Below are 18,745 nucleotides of genomic sequence, written 5' to 3' on the forward strand. Positions count from 1 at the left end.
TTCATCATTTCATCTCCATTTTTAAAACCTTAGCTTCTGAGGTTCAGCTGGGTACAGACCCAAGGAGGCAGTCAAGGGCCCCTCATCCTGAGTGGTGGGGTATGCCAAGGGGTAGGGCTTGCCCAAGGCTGACAAAGCTCTGGCAGGGCGTCCATTCTTAGCTTTCATCTTCTCTCACATGTGCTCGGCTGTCCAGCTTTGTGGACTTCCTAGTCTCTTTCACACCTCATGCTTCGTTCTGTCTCCCTTATCCTGGAGTGCATTTTCCCTGCTCGTCTGCCTTGTGAGGTGCAGTGATCATCTTGTGCTCAGGTCAAGCATCGTCTCACTCACGTCCTCCTGACTCCTCCAGGCTGAGTTTGTTGTTTCCTCCTCTGGCTTCTGAACTTGGACCCATCCATTTACACTGTTTATTCTGTTTGGTGTGGTGACATTGTCATCTTGGGTTGCTAGGTCTTACCTTGAAAGTGTTTGTATTAAATTTATTTTCAGGACCTAGTGTTTGATAACGTGACATGCAGCAATTGCAGGTTCTTTTATACTCTCTGTTCAAACCTTTGGGTGGGTTTCGGAGTGGCTTTACTAAAGGAGCAGGCGGTTTCTCAGTTGGCCTTAAAGCTTCTTCTCTGGTGTCATTAAAGAAAAGGAAGTGCCGAGCGGAGTTGTGTGCATCAGAAAGGTTGGAGGTGAGCCAGGGACAAACCAGCCCTTTGAAGTGATGCTCCCAGTCTACCGGGAGCGATTCACTTTCTTGGTGGACTATTTTTAAAGGAGGACATTGTGTAAGTTTAGAAGCAATAAACCTTTTTACCAGCAGCTCCGCAAGACCCAGAGACGCTTATGGTTCACAAATTCAGAAGTGACGCAAGTAGCCCGATAAGGTAGCAGGCAGGCAAGCTGCTGCCTGCTTGATGTGACTGAAAGGGCATTGCTTTCAACTGAGCTGCCATTACATAGCAAATGCCTGTTCTTGGAATACCAATCAGGCGGCCTCCGTAGGCACTACCTATTGCTATCAGTTTAGTCTGCCTTTCAACTCCTCAGTCCATCTCCAATCATTATCAAATGGCACTCTCATTCCTCAAAGGTACAATCAAAGGTAATTGGAAATAAATCTTTAGAAGTGCACAATATAAAGAAATTGTTTTTATGAGATATGTAGAAAGGTAACATTTATTAGAACCTTACCAAATGATCATATTTTAGCCCAAATTTCATCCTTGCACTAGCTATAAAAATTGATAAATAGCTACTAGGGGACATGAATACCCTCCTTAAAAGGACAGACTTATTGAAATACTTGAGTAACACCAATTTGGAAAAAAGTAACAATTTGGAGGTTTTTATTTAGTAAAACAGGTTCAATTAGATATTTTTAAATATATTGTTAGTATAGTTTGGCACTTTGCGTAGTAGGAAATAATAGCAATGAATTTCCTTTAAAACATTCTAAATTTTTACCTTGTTACCCAAATTGCTAAGATTTTGCTATATTAAGTCATTTCTAGGGAAAATGTTTTTAGCAAAATTTTCTTTCTTTCTTTTTTTGCTTAGACTATAGACTATTCTCCTAAGTGGAGAATAGCTGCTGAGTGTACAGAAAGAGTACCCAAAACTTCAGCACGAAGACACAGTTTATGATCATTTGAAGTTTTCCATCCTTGGAAAATTCTCAAATTAGGCTTGGGGAGGCAATTCTATTTAGCAAGCTGCTTGGACAAAGCAAAAGCTTATTGTCGATGGAGTGCGCTTGTCCTGAGTTCCCACCTTCCTTTAGCAGCAGTGCCCCTCCGGTGTCCCAGGTGATCTCCCAAAGGTTCTTGAGCTTGTCTTCTGGTAGGACCCTTGCCTTTGGTGCAGAACCCCAAGAAGTGCTCTCATGCACTCCATCAGCTTTGGTGGGTCTGGACTGGCAATTAATGATCTTCTTGTTGGTCCATCGACAAAAGGCACCAGATCTAAGATCAGATGTAAATATGAGGGGTTTGCATGCCTTTGTTTTATCAAACCCTAATGTCTTAGAATTTTCCTTCACTACAAGGCAATTAATAGGAAAAGTTATTACTTTTTGTGTATTCCTCACCCAAGGATATATTTCTATTTATCATCAAATAGAGTGAGAGAGTGAGAGAGAGACAGAGAGGAACATCGATGTGATAGAGCCACATCAACTGGTTGCCTTCCCCACGACCTGACCAGGGCTGGGGACAAACTGCAACCGAGGTATGTGCCCTTGACTGGAATCAAACCCACGACTCATTGGTCCACGGGCCGATGCTCTAACTGCTGAGCCAAACTGGTCAGGGCGGAAAAGTTAATATTTTAATCATTTGAGGGTATGAGGTAATTTCAGGTGAGTAGGTGATGGACTTGGAATTTGGAATGACTTGTCTGTGGGTATGTGTGTCTCTCTTTTCTCTGTTCCCTAGTCTCTCTCACTCTCTTGGGGCTCTAGTTTCTGTTTGTATAATTGAAATTCCTTGGCTTCCAAAGTGGTGTCATTTCAGCTTTATGGCCCAGCACAAACTTCACCATTGCTTCAACAGTTCTTTCCTCTTTGCAGCTAGAACTGTTTCACAAAGCCATATGGTGCCCCCAAGACTCTGGAGGAAATACAAAGTTTTCATGATGTAAAAGAAATAACTTATTAAAGAGAACCCTAGTGGGGCTGTTGTAATGAGTGGCAGATTTCTCCAGAGGTTCGGTCCCTGTTTGACGATAACAGGAAACACTTTTCCAAACAAGGAGGTTTCAAACCTCCAGTGGAAGTATGCTATTAAGTTATGGGACTTTTCTTTCTCTCCATGTAGCTCAGTCGGCAGTGGCTATGGTTTTTGTTTATTTATGTTTGTTTTTCAGTGAAATGAAACCTGCCTTGAAAACCATCTCCCCTGGCCAGATCTCTATGGAGAGGCTCCAAGCTTTAAACAATTCTCAAACTTATTTAGGAAGTGGAATAGCTGGGAATTAAAGCACCCCCCCCCCCCGAATGTGATGTAGAAATGCTGGCTTATTGAGTTAAAAATGACAATTTATAAAAGTCAGCATATGTCAAATGGAATCTTAGAATAAACTCTGATATACACTGTTGGTAGCAGTAGCAAAGTTCAAAGAAACACTGGGAATATAAAAGATTATTACTGCAAAATCCCTATTCATTGTTTTTAAAATTTCTCTCTGAGTCTTGAAAAAAAGTTGCCATTTTTCAATTTTACTGGTGGAATACCTAGGGTGAGTTTTTGAAACATCAGTATTCTAGTGGGGCATAATTTGACAGTCACCGGTTTAAAACTTATTAGCCGTAGAGTGTTCTAGGAATAGTTATAATAAAATTAATGATAATAGTATGTGATTATGTCCTTGAATGTAGTATTCAAAGAGTTTCCTCTGATGATTAGCTGACCGTTGATGACAGATTCCTTATATTTGATTCCATTCATGGCATAAGGGAGATGTGATTGACATTTAGACCCAAGCCTCTCACTCCGGAGTTATTGCACAGTGAGCAAGAAGCCGGCCTGTCAGTGTGTGCTGGTTCAGCCTTGTTCCATGCGAAGAGAGCAGCATCCCTGCTAACCGGAACAGCGAAGATGACCAAGGCTGTAGCTCGAGAAGCAATACATACTGACACTGGCGGGGAAAGGGCTGTTTATTTGAAAAAGTTCACCATCAAATCACTGGACATGAAAAACAACTCATGGAGAAAATCAACACTTGTTACAATGAAAAAGGAAGCCATTGTAGTTTGTTGATTTCTCTAGGCACTCTCAGTGTGCCGTTGAACCGAACTCTCAAATATCTTCCAGTGGGGAAGCCATCAGGATTGGGAAAAACCCATCTACTTTTCGGGTACCTCTTTCCAACCTCCGTCCATGGTTGTCTGAACTTTGAGTAAGCAGGTACTGCCTATCTGATGTTAGCAAGCACACAATTCAGTATTAATTTCTCTGGATGAAAATCGAGCCATATTTTTATGTTAGTAATAACAACACGATGCAATCTGAGCATTTCTGAGCATACTGACGGTATTCTCATCTCAGAGAGCGAGTTCTGAGAGTTTGTGTTCAGTTTTGAAGCATTAGCAGCTTTCAGTATGGAGGCCACACACGTTCCCTAATCTTATTTCACTCTGTCTCGTTACCGGTCTGACTCTTATTAGAGGTTCAAATATAATTGTGATCCTTCTCTGCATCGATCATGTTCAAGTAGTTCTTGTCTTTCCCCTGGCACAGCAGCATCTGCAAGTCAGTTAATTGTTACAAAGTTGTGGCAGAGCGGCACTAGTGTTCTCTGAGGTGGCTATTGTACTAGATTTCCTGATAGTTGGGATTTAAAAAAAATAGGTACTCAACCTCACTTCATAAATACATTTTCACAAGGGCACAGAAATCCAACGGACAAGTGCACGTTCCCAGGCACGCTCCATCTGCACAGGAACAGCTTTGCTTTGAAGAGCCAACGGGGCACATAAAACAAAATAAGTTAAAAAATAAATTGCACATAGAGTAATTTTAATCCATTCCATGTTTAAATACCACAATAGATTTAATTTTCACAATAAATTAAATAGCCATATTCAGTTTACAAAATAGAATTACTTAGTGTGAAACCAGTATTTACAGTAGTATACATTATGTACATGACATTTCTCTGTGTTGACATAGAACATGGAAGTAAAGGACTCGACTTTCCAAAGTATGATTGACATGCTACAAGTGACACCATGGTCCATACAAGAAAACAATAGTGCAAAATCACCACAGGAACTTTGGAACAATGTCAGTTTTATGAGATAAGACATTCTTTTAAATCATAAGAAAATAGTATTTTCAGTTTTCACGGCACCAATTCAGCGTCTGAATTGAAAAGCCAGCTTTCCCTTATAAAAGAATGCGTAACTGAACCCTCTGCTTCCTGCAGCCTCACAGCCATTGGGACACTTCACATGTTAATATTTTGGCTTCAATTTATGCAAATGGCGGGTGACAAATTCTGACTCAAAGGAAGACTAACTCTTTGAGAATAGCTGAAGTCACTTTCCCCAATACCACCACTTCTTCTTTTAGTAACTAGTTTAAAAGATGCAACTATGCAGACAGCAATTTGCTTTTGTAAATTTAAAGTAGAAAAAGAACTGATATTATATTTGGTCACACACTGCATATGTACAAGTGTAGATGGAAAAATGACTCGGATAGTTGTGTCTAGGAAAAGTGCATATTTCAGTCTAGAGGAGACATTGCGTGTCTCTAGGTACAACACATGGTGTTGTATCATTTATTACTTTAGGGCCAGTTCAGTGTCCTCCCAGTGATCTGGTAAAATTTTTGATTAAAAGGGTGAAAGAATTTGCGCAATTTGGTAATGACAGAGGGGTCCACCTCTGGATGAATGCGCCCCTTGCTGCCAGCCAGGCACTTATTAAAGATAATGTTAAATCGCAAGCAGTAGAACCCTCTGGTAGCATTGAAATACAGATTGTATTGGCTTATTCTTGGGGGAAGATTTAGGAACTTCTCCACGAGCTGAAGTTCTGGCAGAGGTTCTGTGATGAGGCGATCTCCATCCACAATGTGAAACTGCTCGATCGGAAAATATTTCAACCACCGTTCCAAATGTTTGGTGTAGATGCTGGTTCTTACCGCCTTGTATTTTGTGTTCACTTCACAGGTATTAGGGTCTATTGCCAGCTTCTCAAACTTGTAATAAGTTTTATTCTTCCTCTCCTTCCCCTCTAGCACCTGAGTGTAATCAGAAATAGCTCTTGTGGTTGGCTCCCTGACAATGATCAGCAACTTGATGGATGAGTTCATTTTGTAAATCCTTTCCGGAACCTCCTCCGTGATGAAATATGCCGGGCTCTTTTCAATTGTGATTTGCTGAGGGTAGGAAAAAGGCATCTTTTTTCTATACCACTCAATGCCCTTGGCATAATTCTCATCATTGTCAAAAAAGTGGATTTCTTGAGAAGCTTTGACCACAGCTGGATGGAGGTTCAGCATCTCAAGTAGGGCCCTCGTGCCTCCTTTTCTAACCCCAATGATAATGGCCTTGGGGAGTTGCTGGACCAGGTCATGAAGGCGAACCTGGTCCTTGGAAGCGTTGCCTTTCCGAAACTCGTGCAGCAGGCCCCGCTTAAACTGCAGGGCACGGAGAGGGAATTCAGCCTGCCCACGGGCTCCAAATCGGCCTTCAATGGGGCAGATGGGTTGCAGCCTGCAAGCAACAGAGAGAGGCTTTAAGAAGCTCATTGCAACTAACTTCTCATTTTTCTGGTTCCCCAGTCAGAGTCGCACTTGAAATGCATAAATAAAACCACTGTTTCCCAGCCTGATGCAGTCCATAGTGAACATATGTTTGAGAAATTTTATTTTAAGCAACACTATATTAAATGGAGCACACATAATTGATGGGATTTTTTATTAGCGCTCCTTTAAAATTTTTAGTCACCAAGCACTTAATTGACTACAGCGTGTACTTATGTTCACACAGTACAGGACAGACAAGTGACACCAGCCATACTAATAGCCTTTTAACAGCTCACTAGTTAACATTATTTAGAGAATGTGAAAGGTGGAAGATTCTAATCTTTAGCTTGGAGACTGAAGAACCGCGAGGAGGCCAGTCTTTTGGGTTTCGTGTGATATTATTTTCTTATAGCTCAGTAGCACTCACATGGCTCTTAAAAATCTTAGAGATATAATCTGAAAAGAGGTCCCAGTCTCTGCCCTTGGCTATTTGCATCATCAACCTGAAAAATTCCAAACGGGCACTTGCTGAGCTTTTGCTTCTATGAGAATTTCTGCCCTTGGCCTTGGGGACAGCTAGAAGAGGACTATATTTCTTTGGCCTCTCTTTTTCTTTCTATCTAAATAGGTCAGGATTATGTTTTCACTCAGATGAATGTAGGAATAAACCTGATGCCACCAGCAAGTGCTGCACATCACTTGCCACACCTGGGACGAGAAATCAACAAGACCTCGGCAGGGCCAGAAACCTGAGGTCCTCATTGCCAGATCCATTTAAAACAGGGTCTCAAGCTCAAGAAGGAAGGGATGCAATAGATGGGGCCCAAAAGGAGGATTTCCGCTTCAACACTGCCTTCTGTAATGAACAAGCATCGCCGCTCTTCTCAGAGAAAAGGGTGTGGTGATAACCACGATGCTGTTGCACTAGAGTGGCTGTCTAATTTGACGTGGCTAATATATATGGCTAGTGCGTTGAGTTCCCTTTTGGGTATAGTCTGGAACGGAACTGAAATTCATGATAATTTCCCTAAGTTTACTTGAAAAGGCATTTTAGCCACCTTGGTAAAGGGTAGAATATTAGTCAAAATGGCTAATATTTTCAACTGAAGCTTCTAGTTATCCTATTAATTTGGCATCTATGCCCCCCTCTCTGTGGCAATGAGGCTCTCTGTTGCTTTTTCCGAGAGACTCTATTTTTCTTATTTTCTGTAATGTTTATAATTAAAGGGAGAAGACCAAAACCTCAGGGTCATGCCAAGGCATTCTGCAGAACTGAGGAGAAAGGGCTTGGCCTGTACTGTTTCAACAGCTGTCTGTCCTAATGCTCAAGGAGGAATAGAAACATATTTTACTTTTTTTGTGGTGTTTTTATTTAAAAAATAATTTTAAACACAACTCATGCTCATTGTGGAAAACAGGAAAATATGGAATACTACAAAGAAAGGCTTACCATAGTTAATATTTTGGAGAAACAAACTTTGTTTTTATAAATTTGTTAACAAGATTAATGCTGGAGTTCTAAATGAAAAATATAAAAGTAACAACACATATATACTCAAAGATATTTTTAGAGGTAACATTGATTGGGATATCAGATTCATCTTTTAGCTATTCTTGGTTGAGAAATAAGCCCTAATTCCCTAAGACATCCATTGAATAGAATGGGTAGACTTCTCTCCCATGCATCTAGAATGAATGATGCTAGTGTCTGTTGTCCTTGAAAGAATTGAGGAAATAGTCACATCCTTTTCTGTAGGACTTAAGTTTCTTTAGAAATTGAGTCCCTGGGTAAGAGAGGTTGAAACAGACAGTCTCTGCTCTGTTTTAGCTGGAAAGGAATTTCCCTACCTCTAGAAAGGGCCACTTTCCTTCTGTCCTCTTTGTACCTGCTACCTTGGGAACTCATAGCCTGCAGAACAATTGCTTGTTGGACTCCTGAGCTCAACATAGGAGAAACTTCTTGATGAGTAGATTCTGCACATGGGGCCTCAGGCTAAAAAATATGGACTCTTAGAAATGGAAGGGGCAGTAATAGTAACTGAGCTCAGCCTCTCATCCAGAGTTACTGAAAGATAAGCCTAAGAGTCAGCATATGTCAATGTCAGATATAATCCGCTCAAACTCCCAATTGAGAACATTTGAGAAAGCCCAAAAAGCAATCCAATTCCTTATAAAACTATTAAAATTGAGACTGTAGAATGAAAAATGAAAAGAATCAACTATATGACTAATGTGCTAATGATCATTAGATCATTTACTCAGTAAAAAGTAAATGATTGGAAGCTAACTAAAGGCATTGGGAAGAATTTGATATAAAAGTTCCTTTATGGCCACAGGACAATGGTACCATCTCAAGGTGTTTCAATAATAACTAAACACTACATTTAGGAAACTACTGGATTATACCTTTTCCCATAATTAGCAACTAGTAATGGAAGTTTACTCTGCATTTCTGAATGGAAAAGCATCAAAGGGGTTTGCTTTACCAGTCAAAATTGACACTGGCAGAAGCAAAATAAAGACCACTGTTACATTACTTTTTAAGTATCTGAGTGGTAAGACATATAGATTAGAAAAGGAAAACCATAAGGAAAATATTTTCATTTTCACGGAAAATGGGAATTGAGTGCATGGAGAACATACTCCAGTCTTTCCAGTGTGAGAATTAAAGAGCAAAGGAGAAAGCTTCACATTTCAGAAATTCAATTCTCTGTCCTTCACAATCACACTGGATGTAGGACAGCCCAGAGGCGTCAGTGTGAAGCCAGATGATATTGCTGGGACTTCTGCCTGTCTAGCACCTCTCAACTGTTTGCTTATTTAGAGCCAACCCCTGGCTCTGTAAGTTTCCTCTCCATGGATTTTCCATTGGTTTCTGGGCAGGTACTCTGAGTGACAGCATCCTTGTTTGGTACATTCAGCTCCTGGAAACCAGGGCTAATTAACACAGCTAAAACTCCCCAAGCCTGCAGCCATCTTTCCAGGGCTATGGATTCCGAACTTGATGAGCTTCTTTATAGGCTCAAACATAATTTTAACTCTTCTGCTAGCACATTAATGGCTCAGTCATAAATTTCAAAATGAAAATACCTAAATATATCATCACTATTTTACTATGGCTAGAGATAAACCACCAGATGCACTCAGACTACAGTGAGCTCTAGAATATGACCTTTGTTCTGTACATGGATTTATCCCTTCTCTGAAAATAAATCTAGACACACAGAATACAAATGGATTCCAATGAACACCGTGGTTTGAGCAACTTGGATCTTTGTTTTAAAGGCTCAATAAATCAAAATTAATACTGTAGAAAAGCATGTTTCTTGGGAATTTTGAAGGTGGAAAACAAAGGGATAGATGTAAAATTATGTCCTAAGGAAGTTTAAGTCAAGAAACACTTAAAGTCACATGGACATAAGTATGTGTTTAATCACCTACCTATCCAAGCTCCCAACTCTGGCGACTAGATACAGGAGACTCCCAACAGCAAGGCTTCCCAGCACCAGGAGCTTCTGTCTCAGCCACACCTGCTGTTTGAATAGCATGGCCCTCCATCAACCTTCAAGACTTCTGCAGCCTGTGACATGGGGATAGAAGGGGATTCATCAACAGTCATCTCTTACAGGCTCTTTGAATCATCACAAAGCCAAGCAGGGGTGGGAATACAGGTGATTTAAGTGATGTCACATGAAGAACAGACCTCATACCAACCTTGACAGGGTTCATGGTATAATGGGTATTTAACAAAACTTGGTTTCCTTTTCCTGGCCTGTGTTATAAGATCAAATGTTGACCTGGGGGAAGATATTGACTAGACAGAACATGCTAGGCAATCATCAAAGTAAATTAAAATGCATATATTATAACATATATTAAATATGTATTTGTGCCCATATATGTATATATTCGTTGTGGTGATTAATCATTCAAAAATGCTGATAAAAATGAGCAACAAAGCAAGCTGAGGTTGACTAGCAGGGAAAGCAGTACACTGAAGTTTCTGCTTCAGAATAACAGGACAAATGCAGAAATGGAAAAGCCAGTTTAGTAAGTTATCATTTTGGGCATAACATTTTACATGCTTTTTGTTTTGTTCTAGTTGTGAATGAAAGAAGAAGGCAAGATCAAAGTGACTTCTTTACTTATCAAGGTCATCAGTGGTAACTATCAGGACCTCAATGTTTAAAGACAGTAGCTTCAAGTAACCTGATGTCTCCCTTCAAATTCTTTGCCCAGTTCTGAATAGGACCCACTGATTCTGCAAACATGCTCAAACTAGACAGCCGCCCTTGCTGTGACCCCTCCCTTGGGTGGGTGTGGTGAGACAGGTCTTGCTCTTACATCACGACAGAAGCTTACCTACCTGGAAGCATTGTACTCATACAAAATAAGGCTGAAAGTGTAAGGCTGTGCTAGCGCTATTATTAAATTTGGGGGGGAAATGCAAGCTTCCAATTCAGCCTTTCTTATTAAAAATAAATCTAATCCCCCTTTCAAGATAAGATTGTTTTCTCTTATTGAAACTCAATATAGTAACCCAAGAGGAGGGACTACAGCAATGAGTTGTGGTTAGAAATTGTTTTGCTGCAATGATATCTCCATATTTGTTACCTGAAGATTTTCTCTGTGCAGAAGGGATGTACTAGGATTGACTAGTTGATCTATCCATTCATTCATCAAGAAATTACTAAGTACCAATAGCATTTCCAGCTATTCTACTAGGTTTATGGGGGATTCTGAAAAAGATCTTGAAGGACTTTTAGCCCTTGAAAAACTAATAATGTGATTAGGGGAGCGTGAAACAACCAGAGGATGCAACCTAATTCATGATCATGTATGAATAAATGTTAGGGAAAGAAAATGAAGAAAATGGTCAGGGACATAGTCTCCATGGGAGTGTGTGTGTGTGTGTGTGTGTGTGTGTGTGTAATATAGTGCACAGTTTGGCGAGGGGGCTGTAGGGGGACATCCCAAAGGGGAGAGATAAGAGTAGCATTCATCTAATATACAGCCAAAAATATTTATGGAACATGTTAGATTCTGTACTGAGTACTGTGAGCATAGCAGCCAACATGGGGCTCTGTAGTCTAGTGGAGAAAACAGATATTAAACCTGTAAGCATAGACTCTACATGTACTTAGCCTGTAATAACAATGAGAATGACAGGATGCAGTGAGAAAGAATCCCAGGAGGAGCCCACTCCAGTCCTTCCTGAAGCAGTGACACCTGGGGCATGAAGAACAAGGGCAGCCGGAGTAGGGCTGAGTGGGACTCAGGCAGAGGAGCCGGCGTTTACCTAGTACTTGGTTCATTTGGGAAGCAAAGGGAGGCTGGTCTGGCTAAACACAGGGACAGAGGGGAGAGAGAGAGCTAAAAACAAAAGCAAGGAGAGGCACTAAGGTGTTTTCAGGGTCTGGTGGAGCCTGTTGTTCTGACTTGGCATGACTTGCTTGTGTGGAGGTATAATGGGGAAGAGAAGGGAAAGAGAAAATGAGGTTAACTGAGGCCCACTATGTGGCAAAGACATGGTCCAGGTGGTGTTTTAAGAAATTCTCAGAAAAACCCTATGAAGCAGATATAGTTATTTTCGTTTCACAGACAGGTAAAGTGAAGCTCAGATCATTTTCTCTAACCTGCCTGTGTTCACACAACTAGTAGATAATGTGAAGGCATAAGACACAACTTGTATACGGTGATTCAGGGCTTCGCAGGAAGAATCCTTCTCCAATCTCTAGGTTGGTGTCTGAAGTCCATAGTTAGAGATACATGACTTTAGCACAGGTCTCTGATCCCTGTTGAAATGAAAATACTGAAGCAAGATGCAGAACACAGTGGCAGAGTGAAAACTGCCCAAATCCACCAGTCAAAGCCTCCATTTAGTAGCTCTGTGCTCTTGAGGTAGCCACTTAGATTCTCTGGGCCTTTCTTTCCTTATCTGTAAAATGGGGATAGTCTCTGACCTCCCCACTCCTTAGGACTGTATGAGAATGAAATAAGGTTTCTATAAGTAACTTCACTGCACAAAGGTTTATTAATATGCCAGAATAACATCAGGGATTATGTGTCATTTTTATCTTAGTGTGAATGAATTTAATGTATATTCTCAAAGTGAGAAACAAAAGCTATTACATAGTTAAAGGGGGCCAGATCCAAATGGGAGAGATGGGAAAAGAAAAGGTAAAATGTGCTTGCCCCATGGCCTTAACGGGGCTCACTAGCCCTGTACAGAGGAGCGACAGGAGGGAGGCTGGGAAGCCACCTGGCTTTCTCTGCTCTCTAAATGTAGCACCCACAATGTTGCTCAGAGCTATACTGCAGGATGCTTTGTCCACTTTCATCAGCTCACTGGTCCACCTGTTTTGGGCTACAGTTCACCCTGGAAGCTCTGGACTATGTCTCAGTTCCTCTAGATGTCCTGTCCAGCGGATGCTCCAGCCCACAGTCATCTCCCTCCTCCACTGAATTCTTATTCTTTTGGTCAGAATCAGTTAGGCCATTATTTGTAAGTGTTGGCTGCTCCCTTCTTCTGTGTGTATCGCATCTCTCAGCACTGTGCTAAATCTACTGACTGGCTCAAAAGTCCGAGAAGGCTGACTGAAAGGTAGTGAGTCTAGAATCTGCTTTGCTCTGTAGGCTACTGGTTCCCTATGGTGAGCTTGTGGGGCCTTAGAAAACACACACCCACTACCACCCTCAGAAATTCCCATTCAATGGGTCTGTATAAATTGCACATCTGTATTTTTTACAGTGGCGTTAATAATACACAAAACTTAACATCATTCTCTACTGTCTTTTTTCTTTTCATCACCATGGTCTGTAAACTCCTCTTAATCTCTTCTTGCCTTGTCTTGTCAAGGCACTTAATATTTCCCTTAATTCTTAACATTTGAGTGTGTTTCCCTGTTCATTTTCTATGGCCTATACAGTCTGATTAATCTTCCTAGTACACGTTCCTTTGTCTTTCATCTTTTTGGTTATTCACTGGATCAAATCCACTTTTCCTCTGGAAAGCCCAGGCCCTTTCTGAGTTCCCAGCTTGGGTAGTTAGCTTCTTTTCTTCTTATTACTCATCAGCATCAGCCTCTATACCCTTCAGGTCAGCTTCTTTACTGCTCCCCATTCAGTCTCATCGCTATGCTTTTGTCAGCTTCCTGATCGACTTCCAATCTTTTCTATGTCTCCTCTTTCAAGACTTCCAGATCCCATTGCTGTCTTCCTGGGGAGGGTGATCCTCCCCAGGTGGATGTGTAATTTTGTGGAAAAAATCCTGAAACATGTCCCATTGTGGGTAGTAACAGGTCGGGTCCATTGCACAAAGAATTGCAGGACTAAAGGGTAATAGCTACGCTTAGGGATAATACTTGGGAGACATTGCATGTAGGGGGTGAGTGAACCTATAAAGCGAACTCCTGACTGAACTCTACCCAAGATTGTCAGGCACGAAAAAGAAGAAAATAACAAAACAAACAAACAAACAAAAAAACTGAGAATGTGAAGGCTGCTGAGGAAGTAGCCCAAAATTTAGGCGAATACTGCAATGCACCTGTCATCTGGTAAACATTCATTATTAAACCTGAGTGAATATGAGGTCAATATTTTTCCTGCTGCCACTGAGGATCTTTCATTTTCAAAGGCTTCAATACTCAACCTACAGACTCTCTCTCTATGATGAGCCCAGTTATTACCATTGAGGTTATGCTCTGTGGAATAAGCTGCTACTTCTAGACCAGCTTCTTTATGTCTGAGATGCCTCAAGTACAGCCATTGGGGGTTTCTCTCTATGTGAGGCCTCATTTCTCCAGCCTTTTGTTCGCAGGACTGGCTTAATACTGCCTCTTCTACTTAGGGCGGTAACTTACACCCTCCGAAGCACCCTCAAGTCCACTGTGACATAGAGAAGAACTACAATTTTATTTGAGGTCTCAACTAGTGTGAATGAGTCATCCATGATGCAAAGGCCACTGGATTGGGGGTCAAAGATCCTCAGTCACATCTTGGTTTAGTTTTGTAATGGAAACTTTCTGAATTTTGGTAGTCTCATCTGTAAAATGAAGATAATGTCTATGCCACAAGGTTGTTATGAATATTTGGGCACTTTACGAAAATAAAGCACCATTAATTACCTTTAGGAGGCTGATAAATTAATTCTTGCAATGCATTTTAAAGAGAAAAAGAATAAAATAAATGCAACTCTCATTAATAGTATAATTGGATTGTGAAAAAAGTCAATTTTCAATATAAATAACTTTTAATGGAAACTCCTGTTAAACATTAGAATACTAATGCTATATTTTCTGTTCAAAGCAAGATAGCTCAATTACCAATGACAAAAAGTTAATACTTATCTTGTTAGGTTGAAATATCTTGGGATTTTTGAGACATGAAAAAGCCAAACATGTAGTTTCTAATGAGTTTCTCTAGGACACAGGAGTGAAATCTCATTCTGTTTTGTAATCAGTCTTGAATTATATGCCAGGAAACAATATAGCAGCCCATAAGTAAACTTGGCTCAGGGAAAACCAAAGATACTTGGTTAATTTAATACTCAAAATGCCTTTTTTAAACTTAAAAAAATTTAAATTTATTTATTGATTTTAGAGAGAGAGCAAAAGGAAGAGAGAAAATGAGAGAGAAAAACATTAATGTTTTTATTGTTCCAGTTATTGATGCATTTATTGGTCGATTCTTGTATGTACCCTGATCAGGGATTTAACCTGCGATCTTGGTGTATGAGGACGACGCTAACCAACTAAGCCAGGGCCACGATGCCTTTTTGTGTTTCTACAACATCATGAAGAGCTTGAGCCTTTGCTGGGATGGTGTCTTAAAAGCTGGGAGCTAAGCCTGACCAGTGTGGCTCAGTGGTTGAGCACTGACCCATGCACCAAGAGGTCACTGGTTCTAGTCTCGGTCAGAGCACATGCCCAGGTTGTGGGCCTGATCCCCAGAGGGAGGCATGCAGGAGGCGGCCAATCTATGTTCTCTCTCATCAATGTTTCTATCTCCCTCTCCCTTCCGTTCCCTCTAAAAATCAATAAAGAAAAAAAAAAAAAAAAAAAGCTGTGAGTTGTTGCCAGTGATCTAGGGATATAAACTAAGGAGAAACCCCATTGTTAAACTGGGAGAATGTTAGCGGCTCCGCCCACACCACTGTCTCTTCCCGTTGGCGATGCCAGATAGAACGGCTACCTTAATCTTTCATCAGAGCAATCATACTGGTAGTAGACAATTTATATAAAGTGAAAGCTTTTTATTAAGAAAGGTAAAAGACCTACAGTGACTTTTAAGCCTTCTTTCATCTCCAGTTTTTAATATCTCAGTGTTTTTCATGTTGCATGCCAAGAACAGCACAATTATAGTTTTTCCAGATTACTAAAGCTTTAATAAACACAGCATCTTAGCTGAATGAAGCAGAGTATCTAAACAACAGAGTACACGTCCAGAAGAGACAAATTGTAAAGACATCTGGCACTTTCTCCAAAGCAGCGCTAAGCAAAGAAGGAAATGATTCCCAAGCTGAAACGAGGAAATAAGGAAATTCAAAAATAATAATAAAGATATGTCCAAGTGCTGCTCAAAGGCTTGCAGACAGGGTTACTGCAAACCCCTGGTACCCATAAAAACAATAACAGAAACAATAGCAACAAAGTTCATTAAAAATAACTGAACTTATATAGCAGAATTATTCCATAACCATCTTTCGAGTATTACCTCATTTATCCTGGGCAACAGCCTTATGAAGTGGACAGGAATTACATTTTTTGAGCACGAGGCTCTCTGTTACTTTTTTTCACATTTCTCATCTCATGTAACACAACAGACCTGTGAAATATTATTCATTTTATTTTTTTACTGATGGAGACTGAAGAGCAGAGAGAGAAGCAAATTATTTATCTAAGGACATGTGGAAGGAGGATTTAAATTCAGAATTATATGACACCAAAGAACGTGGCCCCTGGATTGCAAAGCCACTCATAAAGCTTTGGATGCTCACTGGGAGACTCTTAATAAATACTGTGTATTCATTGATGAGAGCAGACAAAACCCCTCGACTCCACCCAAATTACCTGCCCTTGAACCAGGGAGTGGGGGGCAAGAGGGTAAAAAAGAGTAAAAAAGAAAGAACATTTTCCACAGACGGACAGGCAAAGGGTCCATTTGAGTGGTTTGAACCTGATAAAAGGAAGGAAGAATATGAATAAGTAATGATACTAATAACAATAATGAAAGGTAACACTTTTATAATTTACAAAGTGTTTTTCCTACTCACCATACCATTTATAATTAAAACTGACCAGAATCATAGGAATCTCACTTGTTCTCCCCATAATTCAAGAATGAACTTTCTTTTTGATAGATTTTACAGCAGGTGATCAAATAACATTGGTTTTGACTGCTACTCGATTCCCATTCGTAGGCACTGATCTCCATAAGATCTTCTGTGTGTGTTGGCTGTTGTCATTTTTTATCTTTATTGTTGAGAGCATTATAGGTGTCCCCCTTAATTTCCCCGTATTGCCCCCCTCTACCCATTTCCCACCCTGCCCCAGGCCTTCACCACCCTACTGTATGTGCCCATGGATAAAGTTGGTTAAATCTGTTAATTACCTCTCATTATCACTCCATCCCGATCCTCTCCCATCCCGTCCCCCCAGTTCTTCTCCCTCATTTTCTCAGTGAATACTCCCCTTCTGGCCACTGTAATCGTGCAACTCAGAAACCTTAGGGTCCTTCATCCTTGGCTCTATTCCTCCCCTAACGTCCAATCAGCACGTAAAATTCTGCTTCCCAAATGTGATTAGCACCCACCTACTTCTCTGCACGGTCTTTTGTGACTGTCTGGGTTCAGGTGGTGCTCTTTCTCCCAGAGTTATGGTCTTCCCTCCATTAGTTTTGTTCTTGCCTCAATTTATTCTCCATACTGATGCCAGAGTGGTCTTTCCAAAAAAAAATTTGATCATGTTGTCTTCAGGCTTAATATACTTTAATGGGTCCCTATCACCATTCCCATGCTTTTAAAAGAGCCTTTATTCCTTTCCAAAGCAACTCCACACAACACCCAATGGCTACATATGGACTTCAGCGCACAAAGGAACGTGCGGTTCTTTGGAATACGCCACAGTAAGTTTTGCTTCAGGGCCGGAAGCATAAGGTTTCTATAGCCTGGAAAGAATAACTCTGTGCCTCATTTATCAGGTCTGGGACACCAATAAAGGGTATCCCAATGGGATACTAATAGCTTGCCCCATAGCACTGCTGTGAGGAGTAAATGAGCATGTAAAGTAATTAGAACACTGCTTGCCACATAGTAATACTCAATAAATGTTAGCCAGTCTATTAATGCTTCCTTCCCCGTCCTCCCAGGCCTTGGTTTAATTCCTGTCTTTTAGATCTTAGATTCCTTGGGAAAGTCTTTTTTGATCGCTCAGGGCTGGCTTACGTGTTCCTCCTGTGTGTCACCACAGCATCCCCCCTCCTTCCCTCCCTCCTCTTTTCCTTTCCTCCCTCATTTCTTCCTTCTTTCTGTTTTCACTTTCTAGGTCTTTATCCTCAGCTTCCTGTGCTTTATTCCAGTTTCTCTCTGCACTCTGCCACTGACTATATTTTCTCAATAATAGAATTTAAAAAGAAAGAATGCAGTGCTATTATTCTGACATTGATAGCAAGGGTAAAGTACCGCTAAATGTCTTAGAAAATCTTGTACTTAACAAATCTATAGAATAATTTATTATTAGTTTGTATGCAAAATAATACTAAAAGTCTTCATTCTTGGGCAGGCAAATATTTCTTAAATTGCAGTATTAACATGTTGTAAAACATTCCTCTTTTCATTACCAGAGATACCTCCATACTCTGATTCTCAGATTTTTTTCCAGGGCCAGGGGCTGCACTAAATTTGTACACTAAGATAACCATCTATGTTTCGTTATCAACAAATATCTGCTGAGTACCCATCATGTGCCAGTCACTGCCGATGCCAGAACAATGTGGAGACATAGATCCTGCCTCTCGCTTTCTTCGAGTATTCAAGGTCAGCTCTTGATAACAGTATAAGGACATTGCATCTTTTTTAAAACAGAGCCCAGATCCTCTTCGATGGCTGTGAAGGAAGAATTCCCACAAACGCAGGATCTGCTGGACCTCAGAGTCTCATCTCCTGGCCCTGAGATCCACCTCCTCCATGAAGGGTCCTTGCCTCCTACCCAAGTAGCTATAGCCAAACCACTCCCCCAAAGGCACTTTCCTTCCTTTTAACAGTACTCGTCAAGACCCCTTGCTAAGTTAAAACTTTACTGGGTGTGATGAACTAGACTTTGTCAAATTATGTACTTGGGACCAGACAGGGCTTGCAGCCTGTGTATTAGTGTGGGGCTCTGTGCTCACAAAGGCCCATGCTTGGTTTAATGCTTTGTTGTTACTGTCTTGACATTCCTAATACTTTCTGAGCAAGAAACCCCATATTATTTTGCACTGGGCCCCACAGTTTATGTGTA

At 40.8% G+C, this 18,745-nt stretch overlaps 1 protein-coding gene across 2 annotated transcripts in view; it reads right to left on the reverse strand.

The window, feature by feature from the left end:
• Positions 1-3,632: 3,632 nt before the first annotated feature.
• The window catches only part of HS3ST5 (heparan sulfate-glucosamine 3-sulfotransferase 5), a 155,551-nt gene continuing 140,438 nt past the window's right edge, over positions 3,633-18,745 (reverse strand). For both annotated transcript variants that reach the window (XM_036248742.1, XM_036248741.1), the window contains exons 3-4: positions 9,690-9,828; positions 3,633-6,216 (exon numbers count right to left, since the gene is read on the reverse strand). In XM_036248742.1, the coding sequence (XP_036104635.1) occupies positions 5,286-6,216; positions 9,690-9,796 (1,038 nt within the window). In that variant the 5' untranslated portion in view covers positions 9,797-9,828 and the 3' untranslated portion in view covers positions 3,633-5,285. The remainder of the gene's footprint in view (positions 6,217-9,689; positions 9,829-18,745) is intronic.

The sequence above is a fragment of the Molossus molossus genome, unplaced genomic scaffold (genome assembly GCF_014108415.1).
Source record: "Molossus molossus isolate mMolMol1 unplaced genomic scaffold, mMolMol1.p scaffold_m16_p_8, whole genome shotgun sequence".
Taxonomy (NCBI): domain Eukaryota; kingdom Metazoa; phylum Chordata; class Mammalia; order Chiroptera; family Molossidae; genus Molossus; species Molossus molossus.